Raw genomic sequence first — 21,066 nt, 5'->3', positions numbered from 1 at the left:
ACAGTTACAATGCTTTAACTTATGAAAGGTATGGAAGCTTTGTTGAAACTTTGGGCATGGTGTACATGAATTTGGAGGTAGTTCTAAAGAATATGAACATGTTGACCAGGAAAATGTAAGGCTGCTATTAGTAGGAAGATCATAATGATTACAGGACTACAGTGTCCTATGGTAGTTTTCTAGTACTTAACCTAGCAAGATGTAGGTAGATACAGGTATGGTGGTTTCATTTAAAATAGTAGTATAGGGGGGCCAGGAGTTTGGCCTAGTGGTAGAGTGCTTGCCTAGCATGTACGAAGACCCGGGTTCGATTCCTCAGTAACCCACATACATAGCAAAAAGCTGGAAGTGGTGCTGAGTTTCAAGTGGTAGAGTGCTAGCTTTGAGAAAAGTCCAAGGACAGTGCTCAAGCCCTGAGCCCAAGCCCAGGACTGGCAAAAAAAAAAAAAGGACTAGGGCCAGGAGTTTAGCCTAGTGGTAGAGTGCTTGCCTAGCATGCATGAAGACCAGGTTCGATTCCTCGGTACCACATACATAGGAAAAAAAAGTAGTAGTATAGTTAGATGGATAGAGAAAAATGAAACAAAACACAGTGATTTTAGATGAACTAATGGTTGCAGACTTCCCCTTATCTGTGGAGAAATGGGTTTCAAGACCACCAGTGGGTGTGGGAAACTATGAATAGTACACAACCCTATGTAGAGTTGTTTTGTTATAGGCCTGAGGCTTGAATGAGGACCTGGGCACTGTCCTCGGGCTTTCTCAAGGTTTGTGCTCTAGGACTTAGGCCACAGTACCACTTCCAGTTTTTTTTTTTCTGTGTATGTGGTACCAAGGAATTAAGGGCAGGGCTTGATGCATGCTAGGGAAGCACTCTACCACTAGGCTACGCTCCTGGCCCCTACAGTATGTTTTTTAATAGTAAATTTTAACTTATAAATTAGAACATTAGGAAATGAACAGTAAAAATTAGGCAATATAAACAGTTATGTGAAAGGACTGTCTGTGTCTTGAGAAAGTCAAGTAGAGATTAGTATTTTTGGAACTTGGGTTCACTGTTGGTAACAAACCATGAGAAGTGCAATGAAGATAAGGGTACACTGCTGAACCATAGGACTTGAGCTGCACAGGGAAGTCAAGAGGAAGGCTAGTGGGCAGGATAGAATGTAGTATTGAATTCTTTATTTTTTTTTTTCTCCTTGGTCATGTATGAGGTTTGAACTCTGGGCTTCGGCATTGAGCTCTTTAGCTCAAGGCTAGTGCTCTACCATTTTGAGCCACAGTGCTACTTCTGTTTTTTTGGTGGTTAATTGGAAATGCTGAGAGTCTCATGGACGTTAGTGCCTGGACTAGCTTTGAACCGTGATCCTTGGATCTCAACCTCCTGAGTAACTAGGATGACAGGTGTGAGCCACCAGTGCCCAGCTTCAGCAACTTTTTCTTTTTAAATAATTCTGGAAAGTGTATCCCCCTTACATGGTATTCAAAACAACACAATGCTACAGTCAAGTGAGCCCTCTGAGGTCCTGCAGCTTTCTAGCAGTGTCCACCCTCTCTGTCCTGGCATGGCATTGTATCTGACCTGTGCCACTAGTGGGGATGTCCTTCCTAAGTCTTGTCCAGTTGATGGCCCTCCTCAGCTTGCCTTGGTTTCTATGACCATGGCTCCTTAGACCATTGGCTCTGCCAATCTAGGTTTTTGATTATGGTAGTACTGGGGTTTCACCAGTGCCCCGTTAGTATTGAATTCTTATGAGCAGAGGATTTTATTATGTAGTGATGGAATTAAAAGCTTAAAATAGGTTTCTTTCTCCTCGAAGGGTTTATATATTATGTTTGGTGTTACAGAACTGTATAGGTCTTTTATAATGAAATAACTTCATTTCACTCATGGTTCTGAGGTATATACATTAAATATCTTCATAAACTTTAAGCCCTCCTGGGCCAGCTAAATTAGAGAATATAGTTGGAGAAAAATAAAGTGAATGTATATTATTGAAAAGGAGGATAAGACTAGAAATAAAAAAGAATTTATTGCCATTTAGGAAAAGGGACAGTGGGAAAAAGGGATGGTAACTAGTAGTTGCCCTGGAAAGTGTTGAAACTGGTAGTAATTAATGTTTTCTTAAGATGAAACAGATAGTGATTTTTTTTTTTTTTTTTTTTGCCACTTGTGGGTTTGAGCTCAGGGCATGAGCACTTTCCTTGGACTTTCTCAAGGCCAAAGCTCTACCCACTTGAGCCTCAACATCACTTCTGGCTTTTTTTTCCTATGCATGTGGTACTGAGGAATTCAACCTGGGTCTTCATGCATGCTAGGCAAGCACTCTACCACTAGACCAAACTCCCAGCCCAGATAGTGATTTTTTAAAAATCCTTATTTAAAAGGAGAGGAGTACTGTATTTAAATAATTCATAATATCTGAGTACAACTCACAGTAGCATTACTAATTTCACAGGAGATTGATTCTTTGCTGTTGCTACCAGTTTTTCTAATTTAAGTCTATTAATAATCTTCATTGTTTTTTTAAATCTTTGTATACTTAACAATAGTTAATCACAGTAAAAGCTCGAAGTAGCTCTGTTTCTCTAGTGCTAGCCTTGAGCAAAAGAAGCTCAGGAGTTCAAGCCCCAGGACTGGCCAAAAAAAAAGTTGTTTCTTTAGCTGGGTGAGGTGGCTCATGTCTATAATCTTAGCTACTCAGGAAGCTCTGATCTGAGGATCTTGTTGAAAGCCAACCCAGTCACTAAAGTCCCTGAGACTTATCTCTAGTGAACCACCAGAAAACCAGAAGTGTTGCTGTGGCTCAAGTGGGTAGAGCTTTGGCCTTGAGAAAGTCCAAGGACAGTGTTCAGGCCAAGAGTTCAAGTTCCACAACTGACATAAAAAAATTAAATGCAGATTATAAAATGTAATACCAATAAATTTTAGTTCTGTTGAATGACCAGGTAGTTTTGAAAAATTGTACGTTCAGTTGTCTTTGAAAATCTGTGGTCTGAAATACTTTTGGAAAGTAGGCCGTTAGTGTTTTAGTTACATATTTACAAGTGTAAATTCTTTAACAAGACAATATATTACCTCAATATGTAGATATTTATAGCTATGTGCTTTTATCTAAGTCCTAAAAAAGGAATATTTACAATTGTAGAACATCATGAGGAAAAACAGGATACTTTCGCAGAAAAATTAGTTACTCAGATCATAAAAAATCTTCAAGTGAAAATTTCCAGCATCCATATTCGTTATGAAGATGATGTAAGTATTTTACTAGAAGATCTTTCTTTTTAATATAAGTTTTAAACTTTTCTTTAGGCAGTTGCACAGAGGAATTTCAATTCAACACAGCAATTTATGAATAAATGTATCTTGATCAATGTTTCACCTTCCACAGGAGATGATCTTTAAAAATACTTTAATATGTTGGGTATTTACTGATTCCTGTCTTTTAATCATAGTGTCCAACAAATAAAGGATTGGGGGTAGAGAGATAGGGAGCTGAAGGGTACATTATTTGTTAGTATAATTATACTAGTAATTATATCTTTGATATCTTTAAATTAATTTGCTTATGTTACTCAATTTTCAAATCATGAAGGAAAATGCTGTAGGAGTTAGGAATTTCTCAGTTGTATATTTTACCTCCTGGAAAGAGCACTGGTCTAGGAGTCAGTAGAGCTAGACTTGACTTCATGATCTTGCAGTAAAATTATTCTCTAAACACATAGTAATTTGTTTTATGAAAGCATAATGCTAATCTTTTTAATAAATTTTTAAAATAAATTGAAAAACTACAGATACAGTATTATAGTACAACACTAATAAATTTTAGCATTTCAGTTTTAGATGCAAAAATTCTAAAAATATTTTTGAATATTTGAAATAGAATATCTCCCAGAAAATTATTTTTTTTATAAAGCAAATCTTGCACAAATGTTAAAATCATTTGAGTAATTTTTTAATTTCCTTCTTAGATCACAAATCGAGACAAACCACTCTCGTTTGGTATTTCCCTTCAAAATCTCAGCATGCAGGTACGTTGTTTAAAATAGAAACTTAGCTATATTGTACAGTATAGTTAATTCAGACTATTCATTGTGATTCCTGTATGCCAGCATCAGAAATACATATGCTTTTGGTTGTTGATACAAAATTGGTATAGAAAGGTTGTAGATTGTATTAAAATTAATAGGCAAGTAGATTCATATTTCAAAAAACCTGGAAATAATACTGGTATGGGATCCTACCACTCAGGAGCTGAGGTGAGCCTAAGCTATATGGCAAGTTTGAGACTGTCTTAGGCTAATTGGTAAAACCATCTCAAAAATACTAAAAGAGGGGGCTAGGTGTTTGGCCTAGTGGTAGAGTGCTTGCCTAGCATGCATGAAGACCTGGGTTCGATTCCTCAGTACCACATGCGTAGTAAAAAGCCAGAAGTGGTGCTGAGGCTCAACTGGTAGAGCTCTGGCCTTGAGAAAGCCCAAGGACAGTGTTCAGGCGCTGAGCTCAAGCCCAGGACTGGCAAAAACAACAACAAAAATATTAAAAGAGGAATAAAAAGGTTGTAATTAAAGCTCGGCTAAAACATGACGGGGGTTGTAGGGTATTTATGATGTTAAATACTTCTGTTTATTTAAAATCATTTCCTGTAGTACTGACATAAAGAGTTGATTTCCAAATTTTACACAAATTAAAAGTAATGTCCACTTCTGAAATTTTGATGAGCTTTGAAAAGCATAAAATTATTTCATTACAAGTCTTTGTTTCTAATTTTGAAGTCAAAGGTTTTTTGTGGGGGAGGGGCAATATTAGGGTTTGAACTTAGGGCTGTGCACTTACTAGGACTGTTGTTCTACCAATCCTTATGCCATATCTCCAACTCTTACTTATTATTTTCATGGTAGTACCTGACCTTATCTCGAATCTAGATCCTTCTCATCTCAGCCTCCAAGTAGCAAATATTCTAGTCGTGAGCCATCAGTATCTGATCAGAAGTTGAATTAATTAATTTAAATTAAGGGATCCATAGAAAATTACAAAATATTTGCCTATATCCATATCCAGGATGCTGTGTCTTAAATATTTTTATTGGACTGACCTATTACGGATAAAAATTTAAATCCCCGGGGCCGGGCGTTTGGCCTAGTGGTAGAGTGCTTGCCTAGCATGCACAAAGACCCAGGTATGATTCTTTGGCATCACATATAAAGAAAAAAGCTGGAAGGGATGCTGTGGCTCAAGGGTAGAGCAACAGCCTTGAGAAAAGTCCAAGGACAGTGCTCAGGCCCTGAGTTCAAGCCCCACAGCTGGCAAAAAACCAAACAAACAACAAAAATTTAAATCCCCTTCTCCCTACTCTGACCTCCTTTTCTTTTCCAGAGATAATTTTTTCCTAGTCCTGGAGCCTGAATTTGGGCAAGCTTAGACATCCCCCCCCCCCTTAGTTTTTTTCTTTTCTTTTTTTTTCTTTTTAAATATATTTCTTGCTCAAGGCTGTTGCTCTGCCACTTTGGCTGTTTTGGTGATTAATTGGAAACAAGAGTCCACAGATTTTCCTACACAGGCTGACTTCGAAGTGCTATCCTCAGATCTCAGCTTCCCAAGTTGCTAGGATTGCAGGCCTGAGCCACCAGCACGCAGCTGTTGTTTTACTTTCTTTTAAAGCTGGAGATTGAACCCAGATCCTTAAGCGTACTGGACCAGTGTTAATACTCTACAGTCTCCACCCAACATTTAAGTTTTTAAACTTTATTTTTTTAAATTTAAATTTATTTTTTTTTATTTTTTTATTGTAATTAGTAAAAGGGTTACATGATATTTGCCAGATAGAAGGTGCATTAATTCACATACATTGATACCCTTTCACATGTCTTGGTACCCATTTCCCTCCCCAAGTTTTTAAACTTTAGTATAATATATCCATTAAAAAATTTCGGTTTGCTTTGTACGTAAGGTCATACAGGATGAGACTAAATGAAAGGAACTCTAGGATATATAAACAAGAGCTTTATCTTGTGTGATTGTTGTTCTTGATGTACTATGTTATTTCTCTTCTCTTTTTTTTACTCTGATTAATCTCATATTGTTATTGTATCTGACTTTGTTACCTGGTGTATTGTATATATGTTTATTTGCTTATTTGAAATAGGAAAAGGAAGGTGGGAAAACAAGATGATTTGGGAGGGTGTGGAGGAAGGGAAATGGGGACAAAGACATGAGAAGGAGTATCAGTGTGTGAGAAGTAATGTACCTACTACCTGACGAATATAACTAACCCCTCTATACATTATCCTGACAATAAAAACCAAAATTAGGTTTATAAAAATTTATGTAAGTATTTTGTATGATTCTTCTGTAAGTTATTTTTTAAAAAATTCACAGTGCTTTTCAAATTTATTTGTGATGCCCCATGATAAAATTCAGTTCAGTTTCAGTTTAGTAGTAGTATTTTTTTTTTAAACCCTTCTACTGTTGGTTTTTGATCACTATTCTGTCCTTCTTTGTAATTCCTTGTTTGTGGTCTACCCCACTTCTCCTAATGGCCTCTTGTTTTTTGGATAATCTCTCTACTACTTGAGCTATGTTACTAGTCTTTTGCTTTTAGTTTTTTCAGGTAAAGTCTGCTTGGGCTAGCATCTAATCCATGCTCCTTTCTCTATCTCCAGAGTCGCTGAGATTGCAGACATGCCATGCACAATGCCTAATTCAGTTTGAATTTTTGACCAGAAATATGGTCCTTAAAAGCAGAGATTTCTTGTGATCACATTGTTTATAGCCTTTGAGGTATATATTTTCAAAGGCATTTTCATAAGAAATTAGTTTGAAGAGTATGTTTAATAGATGACTTAATTACTCTGTCATTTTGAATGCAGTGATCTATTTGCTGTTTGTTTCTTTTTCAGACAACTGATCAAAACTGGATTCCATGTTTACATGATGAGACTGAGAAACTAGTTCGGAAGGTAAAGTAAATTAATATATGCCCATGAACTTAATGAAAGAAACCTTTAGAAGATAGATACTATATAGTTAAGATTTATGTGAGGCTTGCTTTTGTTCCTTTAGCTCTGATAGTTCACTTAATTATTTGAGAGTTATGAAAATAGCATATGTTTAAAAATGTTTCAGAGTTGGGAGCCTAGCATAGTGGTAGAGTGCTCTTCTAGTGTGCACAAAGCCCTGAGTTTGATTCCTCGGTACCACATACACAGAAAAAGCCAGAGTGGTGCTGTGGCTCAAGTGATAGAGTGCTGGCCTTGAGAAAAACCTAAGGACAATGAAACAAAAATTTTCAGACAAAAGCCAGACATGTAATCAGTTTGCTTTATTTTATTTTCAGTTAATCCGATTAGACAATCTTTTTGCCTATTGGAATGTGCAGTCTCAAATGTATTACCTTAATAATTACGATGAGTCATTGGTAAGTAAATTGTTTTAGTTTCTGTATATGTGTATTGTTACATTTTTATCAGGCATATCTGTAACATAGTTAATACTGTTTTCTAGATAAAATCTGTTAGAATTTGTAGAAATAGATGAATTACATAAGCATGTTCATATATTCACACATCTTAACTCCTCAAGCATTGTTTTATGGCAGTTTAATGATACATTGTTTAGCCACATTAATATTTTCTTCGAGTTAAGTCCTACCAAATTTGAATTTAAACATTTTCTTTTGCAGATAGTAGAATCTTATAGAATAAGGTATGTTGTCATGATTGTACATAAAAGCAATTTGTCTTTTATTAGGACAACTTGAAGACTGGTATTGTCAAGGAAAATATTATTCCTCATGGGTATGATTTTGGTGAGTGTTTCCCACAAAATATATAATATAAATTTTACATTAACATTTTTGAAATTATTTTATGTTTTTCTGAGCAAGTACTGATCAAGTAAGTGAGACAAAGGAGTTAGCGGTGATTGTAGAGAATTAATTTCTAACTGATAGTATAGTAAATTATTTTGTTCCTAAAATAATAAAATGTTACCTTTTATGCAAATTAGCTTATAATTAAATAGTGAACAGGTAATCTCTATCTAGATGCTATTGTTGGTCTCTTGTACATTTCCTACTCATTTAGGCAATAGGAATGAGCCAGTCAGGTAATCCATAATCATATTTACTTCCTCTTTTATAAATTAAAAGAATAAGTAGATGCAGAGAAATTCTTTGAATTTATAAAAGTAAATATTACAGATCACCTGCTTGGCTCATTCCTACTGCCTAAATGAATAAGAAATGTACAAAGACCCAGGTTTGATTCCTTAGTACCACATACATAGGAAAAACCAGAAGTGATGCTGTGGCTCAAGTAGTAGAGCTCTAGCCTTGAGAAAGCCCAAGGACAATGCTCAGGCCCTGAGTTCAAGCCCAGGACTGGGGGAAAAAGAAACAAAAAACTGTAATTGCTGTTACTGAGGCTTGAATGTGGGCTTGACAAACTCAGGCCCTCCTACTCTCTCACTTATGGATGCTGCTCTTCCACTTGAGCCATCCCATGTTAATTGGATAGTGAGTCTTTTCTGTCCTGGCTGGATTTGAGTCATCTTCTAGGTCTCAGGTGTACTTTTACTAAAACGATTTTATTCTACTGTTTTCCTCACCAAGTTCCTTCTTTTAAAGGCTATGTCAGTATTTTGAGAGGGAATTTAGTTGTCCTGTAAAGAAGTTAGTATGAATTATAAGTTGGAAAAAAAGAGAATGGTCTCCAGTAATTAAGCAGCACTTAACTAAATGATGGCCATGTGGACATTCAGGAGCTATAGGAAGGTATAAAAGAAATGAAAATTGGTATTTCTAGTTTAGAGTCTTGAGACTTTCAAAGTACAACTGTTTGATTTTTTAAAATTTGTATTTTCCAGTATTTCGCCCCATATCTGCTAATGCCAAACTTCAGATGAATCGCCGATTAGATTTTGACTTTTCTGATCCCAAGATAAACCTGGATGTTGAGTTACATAACATAGCAATTGAATTTAATAAGCCACAGGTGATTTTCTCATGAAATTTTAAATTACAAATTAGTGTTAGAAAAAAACAATTTAAATGTTTTTTAAAATGCATATACTATTTCCTCCTAAAAGTTTAATAATTTAGTTTTTGTTTTCAACAGTGGAACAAAAATGGTAAAGCATTTTAAGAGCTTTATTTTCCATTTTTAGTATTTCAGTGTAATGGAACTTCTTGAATCAGTTGATATGATGACACAAAATTTGCCATATAGGAAATTCAAACCTGATGTGCCTCTTCATGACCATGCAAAGGAATGGTAAAATGCTTTTAAGGTTTTTTTTCTTAATATGTCCAAAAAGTCAGTTTCTCCACCTGCACAGTAATTTATTAGAAGACTGCTTAAGGTTTTATTGAGTCTATGATATGTGAATGGGAACATATGTGACCCATTTTGCTTGTTGGTGAATTGATTCAAGGGATTCTTTACAACCAGCATACTAAGACACCATAGTTTTCATTTAGGGTACAGGAAGGATAACATTATTTTTAGAATTTAAAAATCATATCTTGTTTGTTTCCTATCAATTTCTTCTTTGTTTTTTAGCTTTCCCTATCAGACTCATTAAATCTATATTACTAAACTACATTTTAAAAAACTGTAAAGATTTTGATAATCTAGTCAGCATAATCCCATTTTAAAATTCCCAAGTTTTATTTCTAAGCTACATTTTGCTTTTTACAAATGGCATTATTTCAATTACTGAAGTGATAAAATATTGTTGATGCTTTTTTTATTTCAATGTATGGAGGGTTACAGTTACATTCCCCAGATAGAGGTTGCATTACTTCTCACACATTGAGATCCCTTCTTATGTTTTTGCCCCCATTTCCTTCCCCCCATCCACTCCCCCCATTTTCCCCTCCTATTTCAAATAAACAAGCGTCTATATAATATACCAGGTAACAAAGTGGGATACTGTAATAATATAAGATTAACCAAAGGGCAACACAAGAGAAGACAGAAAAACATAATACATAAAGAATAACAATCACTTATAATTAAGCTCTTGTTTCTATGTCCTGGAGGTCCATTAATTTGGCCTCATCCTATATGGCCTTATGTATCTAGGGTTTGAGCTATTGTAATCCTCTGCTAGGAGAGTTTTGGATGTGTACTAATGTAGTTATTGCATATGTATTTTGTTTTAAACAAATTGATTTTGCTTAATTTCATGTTAGAAGAATAGTAGGTTGTTAATATAAATAGAGCTGAGTAAGTAAGAACTTACTTACGCTCTTTTAAAAGGCTGTGTATTCAGTTATCCCATAAGGAAGTTCTAGTTTTTGTTTATAGTTTCTGTATTATAGTTAAGTATGTTGGAATAATAGCATTGTTATGTTCATATTGTTGATTTGAGAATCTTAAGTATGGAGTTTCTTTTGTTTTTGTGACTAGGTGGGCTTATGCTATACATGGTATTCTTGAAGTAAACATTTGCCCCAGTTTACGAATGTGGTCCTGGAAGCATATTAGAGAACATAGACAAAAAGTGAAACAATATAAAGAACTATATAGAAAAAAGTTAACAAATAAAAAGCCATCTAATGAAATTCTCATGCCTTTGCAGGTTAGTATTTCTAAGAAATCGTTCGTATTTCTCAGTTTGTAATGACTAATTATTAATTTTATTGTAATTTTTACTGACTGCTTTCTCTTATATCAACATTTTCATACATTTATTTATTGACCAATTATTGGGTAGTATAAGATCTTATAAAATTTTCCATGAGCTGGAAGATTTTAATTTTTTTAATCTGCAGTGATTTAGTATGTACATATACTGATACATATAGATATGTATATACATGTATATATACAAATATATATATAGAAACTTGAAGTCTTAATTTTATTATTTTGACCTCAAAAATCTTAAATTTATTTGCAGTATCATCTCTAAACTTCATTGTATGAATTTCAAAGCTGTACATATCTGGCAGAGCTTCATCTCTCTTACTGTGTATGTTCTGAATAAGAAAGTTGTCTGTAATGATTATTCTTACATGTCTTCTGGTCCTTCATGCCATCGATTTTTCCTCATTTAAAGCTGAAACTTGAGGTCAGGTGTGTAGCCTAGTGGTAGCATGCTTGCCTAGCATGCACAAAGTCCTGGATTTGATTCCTCTGTACCACATACACAGAAAAAGTCCAAAATGGCGCTGTGACTCAAGTGGTAGAAGGCCAGTCTTGCACAAAAAATGTCCGAGGACTGTACCCATGCCCTGAGATCAAGCCCCAGGATTGGCACAACAAAAAGGCTGAAACTTAAAAAAAATAATGAGAATACATATTTATATATATGCATTTATAAGTTAAATTATATAAATATATAATTTTATCTAATAAGCTTAAGCATATACATATAATTATATGTATATAATTTAGCTTCTTACAGTGTTTCAATGTGGATAATAATGAAAAATAGAAAAGCTAGATGAAACTGTTTTAGTAACTTTAAAACATATCTAGGTCTACTTGCAATATCCTAATGATGGCATATAAACTACATATATTACGATGGGTTTATGTCTATACTTTTAGTTGAAAATGATAAGTTTATCATTAGCCATAGTTTAAAACCCAATTAAGTCATTTTAAACGGTGTGTGTATGGTGTGTTTTTATATTTTACTAATTTCTCTGGCTCCTATATTGCTTCCCAGGATATTAGAAGTATTTCATATTACTGGCTATTCTGTTTTCTGCTTGTTACCATCTTTTCTCTAGTGCAGTAGTTTGATAATTATGTAATAAAGTTGATGCCTATTAACTTACTGTTTTTTACTTTTTCAGGAGTTGGAGAAAACTTTGGATGTCTTTAATATAACCATAGCTAGACAGCAAGCAGAAGTTGAGGTAATTTCAGACTATCTTATATTTAGTAAGAATAAATATGAATTCTACTTAGACATTATAGTCATTGCAATGCTTTTCAGTATTCTGTTAACTTCTTTAAGGAGTTCAAATTGCTTTTTTTCTTTTTTAAGATACTTTATTTTTTTGCTTAGTTATGCTCAGGCCTAACACTATACCACTTGAGCCACAGTGTCTTTCTGTTTTTTGAGTGATGAATTGGAGATGAGAGTCTGATGGACTTTCCTGTCTGGCTGGCTTTGAACCACGATTCTCAGAGCTCAGCTCCTGGGCAGCTGGGAGTACAGGCATGAACCACCAGCACTTGGCTTGCGACATCCATTTAAGTTAGACAAGTGTCTGGAAAAAAGTGTCTGTGTAAATAATTGAGCATATAAAATTTTCAGAGTTTATATGAATATGAAAAACCAAGGCCTGCTTTCTCCACTGCCATTACTGTTCTTGTTGTAATACAGTAGGAAGAACCCATCATTTATTAGTTGTATGGGAGTGGGTTTCATTATATTTCCATATGTGCATTTCCCTTTCAGATTCACCCTGCCACTGTGCCTTACTCCTTTGTTCCCTTAAAACAGTATCTGTTGGTTTCATTGTTCTATTTTCATACATGTAAATCAATTACTTCAGCCATATTAATATTATTCACCCTCTTTACCCTTTCCTCCCCTACTGGTATCCACCATATTTGGCAAATGTTACATTACTTGTGTTCTGATAGTCTGTATATTGATACAATTCATTTACTTAGATTTTTTTTTTTTTTTGGTCAGTCATGGGGCTTGAACTCTGGGCCTGGTCGTTGTTCCTGAGTTCTTTAGCTCAAGGCTACCATCCCACCCCATGAGCCACACTGTCCCACTTCCTGTTTTCTAGTGGTTAATTGGAGATAAGAGTCTCAAGTTCTTTAGTGCCTGGGCTGGCTTTGAATCATTATCTTCAGATCTCAGTCCCTTCAGTAGCTAGGATTACATTTGTGAGCCACTGTGCCCAGCTTACTTATGTAGATATTTTGGAAATTTCTTGCTGCAATTTTTTATTTGCTAAAAATGTATTTATCATCAATTTGAAAATATATTCATTTTAGGTAAAAAAAGCTGGGTACAAGATTTACAGAGAAGGAGTAAAAGATCCAGAGGATAATAGTGGATGGTTTAGCTGGCTGTGGACTTGGTCAGAGGCAAATACTAAACAGCAAGCTGAAGTTAAACCTGGAAGTATGTCCAATTCATTTTTCCCCCCATGGGATAAGTACTTTTATTGGTTTAATAGTAAGCTATACCAAATTCATTTTTTATGTGGTTAACAGGCACAAAAATGAAGCGTTTCATAACAATTTAAGTAAAACTGTTGCTATATGTTCATAATAAAATTTATTTTTCTTTTAAAATTTTTTATTGTAAAGTTAATGTACACAGGGATTACAATTACATAAGTCAGGTAAGTAATACATGCAATGTAGTTTAAATTTATCAAAGTTATTTTGTAAAATTACCATTTTTTTCCTACTACTTGCTTAGAAAATTCAGAAACACTTGAGCCACAGCCTAGCTTCTAAAGCATTCTTAATTAGATAAAAGAGTTAAAAAAAAAATCTTACGTTTATACATGTAGTTAATGTGCATGTTATAGTAATACACAAATTAAAATTGTAGAATATTCTAAACACAAATTTTTCTTCAGTCTTTTTTTTTTAATTTAATTTTATTTTTTTTAATTAGTAAAAGGGTTACATGATATTTGCCAGATAGAAGGTGCATTAATTCACATACATTGATACCCTTTCACATGTCTTGGCACCCGTTTCCCTCCCCCCCCATTTCTTCAGTCTTTCTTTGAAAATTTTGTTTTGTTTTTTGCTTGTTTTAGAGTGTTGTGGATTAATCTCAAAGATTATTCATGTTGAAATATACACTGTGCAACACAGTTATGCTTTAAGCCACTTAGTTTTTCCCTCCTTTTCTGGGGCTTGAACTCAGGGCCTGAGTGCTTTTCCTGAGCTGCTTTTTTTCAAGGTTAGCTGTCTCTTGATCGACTGCTCCACTTCTGACTTTTCGGTTATTAACTAAGGATAAGAGTCTCAGGGACTTTCCTTCTCTGGTTGGTTGTAAACCAAGATCCTCAGACCTCAACTCTCCTGAGTAGCGTTACAGGCATAAGCCACTGTCACTTTGCTTCAGAGGTATGTGTGTCTGTGTGTTCTAGTAGAGAGACTTAAAACTCTGGGGCCTTTTGCTCTTGCTTGGATTTTTGTACTCGAGGTTGGTGTTTTGTCACTTGAGCCACTGTATTGTCCTACCTGGTTTTGACTTTCCTATTTCAGTCTCCTGTGTACCTTGAAGACCCACCCATCTAAGATTTTTGTTTCTTACTCATACTCAGTATCATAGCTTTTTAGATGCATATCTTGGATCTATTACCTGTTGATACTGTGATCCTGGCAAATTATTTAAACTTGTTAATCGTGTGTGTTGCCATTTGTAAGTTGGAACAAAATTGATAACATCAGCTATTGCTATCCACTACATCATTAAACTCTTCCTTAAAAGAGAAATTTATGTGATAATTTATAATTTTTAGAAAAAATTTCCAGTGACACCTTAAGTACTTATTACTTCTAAGAAGTATTATGAAAAAAGTAAATGCATTTTACTTAGAAAGTCTGCTTAATTCTATGCTAGTTTTATGTTGTTATTGGTTAAAAACATCGAGAATGTGTTTATAACTTACAGTTCTTGAAGAAATGCTGTCACCTGAAGAAAAAGCTTTACTCTATGAAGCTATTGGCTATAGTGAAACAGCAGTTGACCCAACTTTGCCCAAAACAGTAAGCTATTTTCTTACCTAATACTTGCAAGTTTAATGTTAGATACACTTGTGTAGTTCAGAAATATGGGTTACTGACATTTTCTGTGGTCTTTTAAAAGTATTATGTGTCTTTTGAAAATAGTGGATTATTATATTTATATTTTTTCATTTTCCCAATATACTCTAGTTTGAAGCCATGAAGTTTTTTGTTCATTTGAAAAGTATGTCTATTGTTCTAAGAGAAAACCACCACAAACCTGAGCTGCTAGACATTGTCGTGGAAGAATTTAGCTCTTTGATTGTACAAAGACCAGGCGCACAAGCAATAAAGTAAGTATTATTTTCTCTATAAGCTAAGCATCCATAAACTAAAAATTCGAAATTTTAAGTGCTCCAAAATCCGTAACTTTTTGATTGCTGAGATGACACATAGTGGAAAATTTCCATGCTGACCTGTACGGGATGTGTATAATTTTTTTTACATCATATTTCAAATGACATATTTAACAAACAAGTATTCAAGAAGGGAATCTATATAATCACTGGCACTTAAATTTTAGAACATATTAAAATTAGTCTGAGGGTTTGTATGTCATAGATACATGTTAATCTATGTAATAAAACATGTCTCTAGAGTCAAATTTTTATATCTATGTAGTTGTGTTTATATTTCCAATACTATGTCCATAGCATTGGGTATGCAAATATTGACTCATTACTCTTGTACTGTTTGGATCTAATAGCCACATATAAAGGATACCATGCGCCTTCTTTTCTTTTGGTCTTATCTCACTCAACATGATTCACTCTAGATCATCTACTTCCCTGCAAATGCCATTATTTTATTTTGTCTGTTGACTATGTAGAATTCCATTGTATATATATACTACATTTTTTGTATCCATTCATTTGCAGTAGGGCATCTGGATTTTTTTTCCATTGCTTGGCTATTATCAGTAGTGCAGAGATGAACATAGCTGAGCAGGTGTCCTTATCATATCCTGGGTTATGATGTTCAGGATAGATGCCCAGGAGTGGTATGGTGGGATCATAGGGAAAGTCTATTTTCAGTTCTTCAAGAAACCTCCACACTGCTTTCCAGAGTGACTGAGCTTGCTTATAATCCCACCAGCATTGCAGTATAAGGTTCCTTTTTCTCCACAACGCCACCGGCATCTGTCATTGACTGAGTTCAAAATCTTGGCCATTCTTATTTGGGAAAGATGGTATGTTAGGATTGTTTTTATTTGCATTTCCTTTATGACCCTGGATGATGAACATTTTCTCATATGCTTTTCTGCCGTTTTAACCTCTTCTTTTGATAAGTCTCTCTTTAGTTCCCTTGCCCATTTAGTGATTGGTTTGTTGGGTTTGGAGGGGATTAGTTTCTTGAGTTCCCTGCTGATGCTGGATATTAAGCATTTGTCAGAAGTATTATTGGTGAATATCTTTTCCCAGTTGGTTGGCCGTCTCTCTACTTTAGTGGCTATGCTTTTATCTGTGCAGAAACTTTTTATTTTTAGGTTGTCCCATTTATCGAGTCTCTCTCCAATCTGTTGTGACCCTGGGATTCTGTTCAGGAAGTTTTTGCCTGTGCCTATGAGTTCCAGTGTCTCTCCAATTCTATTGTGTAACAGTCTCAAGGTTTCCGGTCTGACATTGAAGTCTTTGATCCATTTTGAGTTAATGCTTATGCATGGCGAAAGGCTAGGGTCAATTTTTAGTTTTCTGCATGTGGCTGCCCAGTTTTGCTAGTACCAATAATTGAATAGGCTGTCAGCGTATAAAATTTAAATGATTTTTACATTTAGACTTGGGGCCAACCCCAATTCCTCTGTTTGCTGGTCATGAGGCTTAAACCCAGTCTGGGTATTGTCCCTTAGCTTTTCCACTCAAGGCTAGCATTTTACAGCTTTGCGCCACAGCACCCCTTCTGGTTTTCTGGTAGTTAATTGGAGGTAAGAGTCTCATGGACTTTCCTGCCCAGGCTAGCTTCAAACTGTGATCCTCATATCTCAGCCTCCTAAGTAGCTAGGATTACAGGTGTGGGCCACACATCCCTGGCAGACTTCTTCTAGTTTTCTTGTTACTGTGATAGCTTTGTCTGGGTTTGATATCAGGGTACTACTAGTCTTAAAACAGATGAGTTAAGAAGTGTTCAGAAGTATGTTCATTGAAGCATTATGTACCATAGCTAAAATATGGAATCAACCCAGATACCCCTCAGTAGATGGATCAAGACAATGTGTTATATATACACAATAGAAATCTATGCTTCCATCAAAGAGAATGACTTTACCCCATTTGTAAGGAAATGGAAAAACTTGGAAAAAATCATATTAAGTGAAGTAAGCCAGACCAAAAGGAACATAAGCTCCATGCTTTCCCTTGTTTATAGTAATTAGTATATGCCTAGTTCTAGCAGAGGTTCCCAGAAGCCCAATAGCTATGTATACATGACCCCATAAAGTGATGCTAATTGAGCTGAGTTTTTTAAAATTTGTTTTTGCCAGTTGTGGGGCTTGAACTCAGGGCCTGAGCACTGTCCTTGGATTTCTCTCAAAGGTCAAGCTCTACCTTTGAGCCACAACACCCACTTCCAGCTTTTTTCTATGTATGTGGTGTGGAGGAATCGAATCCAGGTCTTCGTGCATGCTAGGCAAGCACTCTACCACTATACCAAACTCCCGGCCCAAAGTAATGCTAATTGAAATGATCTACATGATTTGGAAAAAAAAGAGGTTTATTTTTTATTTATTTAATTTTTTTAGTGGTACTGTTTGGAGTTATTTCTTTTTTCTGTCATTTTCTTTTGTTTTCTCCTCTGACTTATTCTCTATGATCATTTTCTGATTTGGGTACCCTTTGTCTCCTATATACGTTTATCTGATTTGGGAACAGGAAGGGGAATCACAGAAAAGGAGGATCAAACGGTGAACCAATGCAATAGTGATATTCACTAGACACTATGTTAGAAATGAACTTTACAAGTTGTGGTGGTGGGAGTGGGAGGGAGGGAAAGTGGGAGAAAGTGATGGAAGGGGTAACATTGTTCAAAAAGAAATAGACTTACTACCTTATGTAACTGTAACTCCTCTGTATATTATCTTTACAATAAAATATAAAGAAGTGTTCTGAAAGAATTTGAGGATTCTTATTCTTTAAATATCTATAGAATTCACCAGTCAAGCCACGTTTCTCATTACTAATTTGTTGCTAGTTAAAGGGTTTTATGGGTTTTGAGCAGGTACTGAGGCTTGAACTCAAGACCTTACTTTTGCTTGGCTTTTTTTTTTAAACTTATTAGGATTAATGAAGTATGAGATTTCAGGAACAAAAATGAATTTAAGATGTTCTACTTTTAGCAGAAATTGTTCTGGATTACCTTGCTATATGTTGCCATGTGCATGCATGTCCATACTATGTACTGACAAAAACTATGTAGTACTTGCACAATTAGTGATTCCTCCTCCAGTTTTAGAAAAAATAAACTTTACTTTTTCTGTTAATAAATTAGGTTGCTTAGCATTTGTGACAACTGATAGGATGGAATTTCCAAATAAACATGTCATTACTTTTAACCTCAAGATTAATATTATTTTCCTTTTTTTTTTTTTTGGCCTAAGATGATAAAAGCAAAACTAGAACCTGCAAGGACCATTCAAAAGGCAAGGAAAAAGATTAGAAAACTTGAGGGTAGTAAGTTCAGAGGATTCAAAGCCGGCCTAGGCATGGAAATTCACAAGACTCTATTCAGTGGAGGAAAACAGAAAATCTCAACCCAAGCCAACTCAGGTGTAAAGCAGACCCTACCTTGAATACAATCAAGATAAAAGGGCTAGGGTAGGGGCCAGGAGTTTGGCCTAGTGATTAGAGTGCTTGCCTTGCATGCACAGAGACTGGGGTTTGATTCCTTGGTAATACATACATAGAAAAGCAGAAAGGGTGGTGTGGATCAATGTGGTAGATCACTAGCCCTGAGGGAAAAAAGCCCAAGGAAAGTGCTCAGACCCCGAGTTCAGTCCCCAGGACTGGCAAAAAAAAGGGGGGGGGGCGGAGGAGGGTGTGACTTAACCAGCACTTACCTTGCATTGTTGGGCATTTTTTTTTTTCTCTTCCCATATTTTTTTTTTTATTGTAATTAGTAAAAGGGTTACATGATATTTGCCAGAAGAGGGTGCATTAATTCACATACATTGAGCCTAAGTTCCTTTCAGTCTGACTTACTTCACTTAATATGATTTTTTCTTTTTTTTTTATTTATTTTTTTTTATTATACTTTCTTTTTTTTATTGTAATTAGTAAAAGGGTTACATGATATTTGCCAGATAGAAGGTGCGTTAATTCACATACATTGATACCCTTTCACATGTCTTGGTACCCGTTTCCCTCCCCCCCCACACCCCTCACCCGTCTTGGTTTTCCCCCCTTCCCTATCAAATTTCAAATATCCAAATACAAATAAATTCAATATATCAGATAACAAAGTGAGATACTATACCAATATGAGATAACAGGGGACAGCAAAGGAGATGAGAGACAACATAGTACATTAAGGACAACAATCATTTCTTATATGGCTTTTGTTTCACTATCCTGGAGGTCCTTTTAATTAGCTTCACATTATATGTCCTTATGTATCAAGATTTTGCTCTATTGCAAATCTCTGCTAGTAGAGCCCAAGGTTTCTACTGATTATGACGAATGAGGGAAACCATTGAGCCTAAGTTCCTTTGAGTCTGGCTTACTTCACTTAATATGATTTTTTCTAAGTCTTTCCATTTCCTAACAAATGGGGCGATGTCATTCTTTCTGACAGCAGCATAGAATTCCATTGTGTACAAATACCACAACTTGTTGATCCACTCATCAACTGAGGGACATCTAGGTTGGTTCCATATCTTTGCTATGGTAAATAGTGCTGCAATGAACATTGTTGTGCTAGTGGGTTTAGTATGTCCTTGTTTCTGGATGGTTGGGTAAATGCCAAGTAGTGGAATTGCTGGGTCATAGGGGAGTTCTATGTTTAGCCTTTTGAGGCACTGCCACACTGCTTTCCATAGTGGTTGGACGAGTTTGCACTCCCACCAACAGTGTAGTAGTGATCCCTCCAGCATCTGTTGTCATTCGATTTCCTGATCCTGGCCATTCTAGCTGGAGTGAGGTGGAATCTTAGAGTTGTTTTGATTTGCATTTCTATTATGACCAGAGATGTGGAGCATTTCTTCATGTGTCTATAGGCCATTTTTGTTTCTTCTTCAGAGAAGACTCTCTTTAAGTCTTTGGCCCATTTTGTAATGGGATGGTTGTTACTTTGGAGGTTAGTTTTGGAGTGATTCAATTTTTTGAGTTGTTGATATATTTTAGATATGAGGCCTTTGTCCGTTGTTTGGTTGGTGAAGATCTTTTCCCACTCTGTAGGCTTCCTGATTAGTTTACTAGCTATGTCCTTTGCCATACAAAAGCTCTGCAGTTTAATGCAGTCCCACTTATCCAGCCTTTCTCTGATTTGTTGTGATTCTTGGTCTTTGTTAAGAAAGTTTCCACCTGTGCCAAGGAGGCCTAGGGTATCTCCTATTCCTTCCTGTAAAGTTTTCAGTGTGTCAGCTTTTACCTCCAGGTCTTTGATCCATTTGGAGTTAATTCTAGTGCAAGGTGACAAAGAAGGATCCAGCTTTAGTTTTCTGCAGGTGCTTAACCAATTCTACCAGCACAACTTGTTGAAGAGGCTGTCTTTCTTCCATTCTATTTTTTTGGCTCCCTTGTCAAAGATTAGGTGGCCATAGGTCTGTGGTTTAATATCTGGGTCCTCAGTTCTATTCCATTGGTCTTCAGGCCTGTTCCTGTGCCAGTACCAAGCTGTTTTGAGAATTATAGCTCTGTAATAGAGTCTAAAGTTTGGAATTGAAATTCCTCCAGCGCTGTTCTTTCTGCTAAGAAGTGTTTTTGCTATACGGGGTCTTTTTTTATTCCATATGAAATTTTGGATTGCCTCTTCTATTTCTTTAAAGAATGACATTGGGATATTGATGGGTATTGCATTGAATTTGTAGATAGCTCTTGGCAAGATTGTCATTTTCACAATGTTGATTCTTCCAATCCAGGAGCATGGGAGGTTTTTCCATTTCCTTAGTTCTGCTTTAATTTCCTTTTTTAGGGTTTTAAAGTTTTCGTCAAAAAGGTCCTTTACATTCTTAGTTAAGCTAATTCCTAGGTACTTTATTTTCTTTGAGGCTATTGTGAAAGGAGTTTCTTTCCTGATTATGGCCTCGGTCCTCTCACTGTTGGCGTAAAGGAAGGCAGTTGATTTTTGAGGGTTGATTTTGTAGCCTGCTACTCTTCCAAAGTTTTGAATCAGCTCAAGGAGCTT

At 35.6% G+C, this 21,066-nt stretch overlaps 1 protein-coding gene across 9 annotated transcripts in view; it reads left to right on the top strand.

Moving 5' to 3' along the window:
• Vps13a (vacuolar protein sorting 13 homolog A) overlaps window positions 1–21,066 on the top strand; it is a 175,881-nt gene that overhangs the window by 28,329 nt on the left and 126,486 nt on the right. For 8 of the 9 annotated variants that reach the window (XR_016534893.1, XR_016534896.1, XR_016534895.1 and 5 more), the window contains exons 6-17: window positions 3,150–3,256; window positions 3,973–4,032; window positions 6,901–6,960; window positions 7,338–7,418; window positions 7,751–7,808; window positions 8,867–8,994; window positions 9,167–9,273; window positions 10,414–10,585; window positions 11,811–11,873; window positions 12,976–13,105; window positions 14,621–14,715; window positions 14,884–15,026. Coding sequence is in view for 5 of the 9 variants with exons in the window: in XM_090329616.1 (XP_090185742.1) it covers window positions 3,150–3,256; window positions 3,973–4,032; window positions 6,901–6,960; window positions 7,338–7,418; window positions 7,751–7,808; window positions 8,867–8,994; window positions 9,167–9,273; window positions 10,414–10,585; window positions 11,811–11,873; window positions 12,976–13,105; window positions 14,621–14,715; window positions 14,884–15,026 (1,204 nt within the window). In the remaining 4 variants the exon portion in view is untranslated. The remainder of the gene's footprint in view (window positions 1–3,149; window positions 3,257–3,972; window positions 4,033–6,900; window positions 6,961–7,337; window positions 7,419–7,750; window positions 7,809–8,866; window positions 8,995–9,166; window positions 9,274–10,413; window positions 10,586–11,810; window positions 11,874–12,975; window positions 13,106–14,620; window positions 14,716–14,883; window positions 15,027–21,066) is intronic. The other variant, XM_090329619.1, reaches the window with a different exon arrangement.

The sequence above is a fragment of the Megascapheus bottae genome, chromosome 3 (genome assembly GCF_031878675.1).
Source record: "Megascapheus bottae isolate mThoBot1 chromosome 3, mThoBot2.hap1, whole genome shotgun sequence".
Taxonomy (NCBI): Eukaryota; Metazoa; Chordata; class Mammalia; order Rodentia; family Geomyidae; genus Megascapheus; species Megascapheus bottae.
The sequence above is the reverse complement of the archived record's forward strand: the minus strand, read 5'-3'. Positions and strand labels throughout refer to the sequence as shown.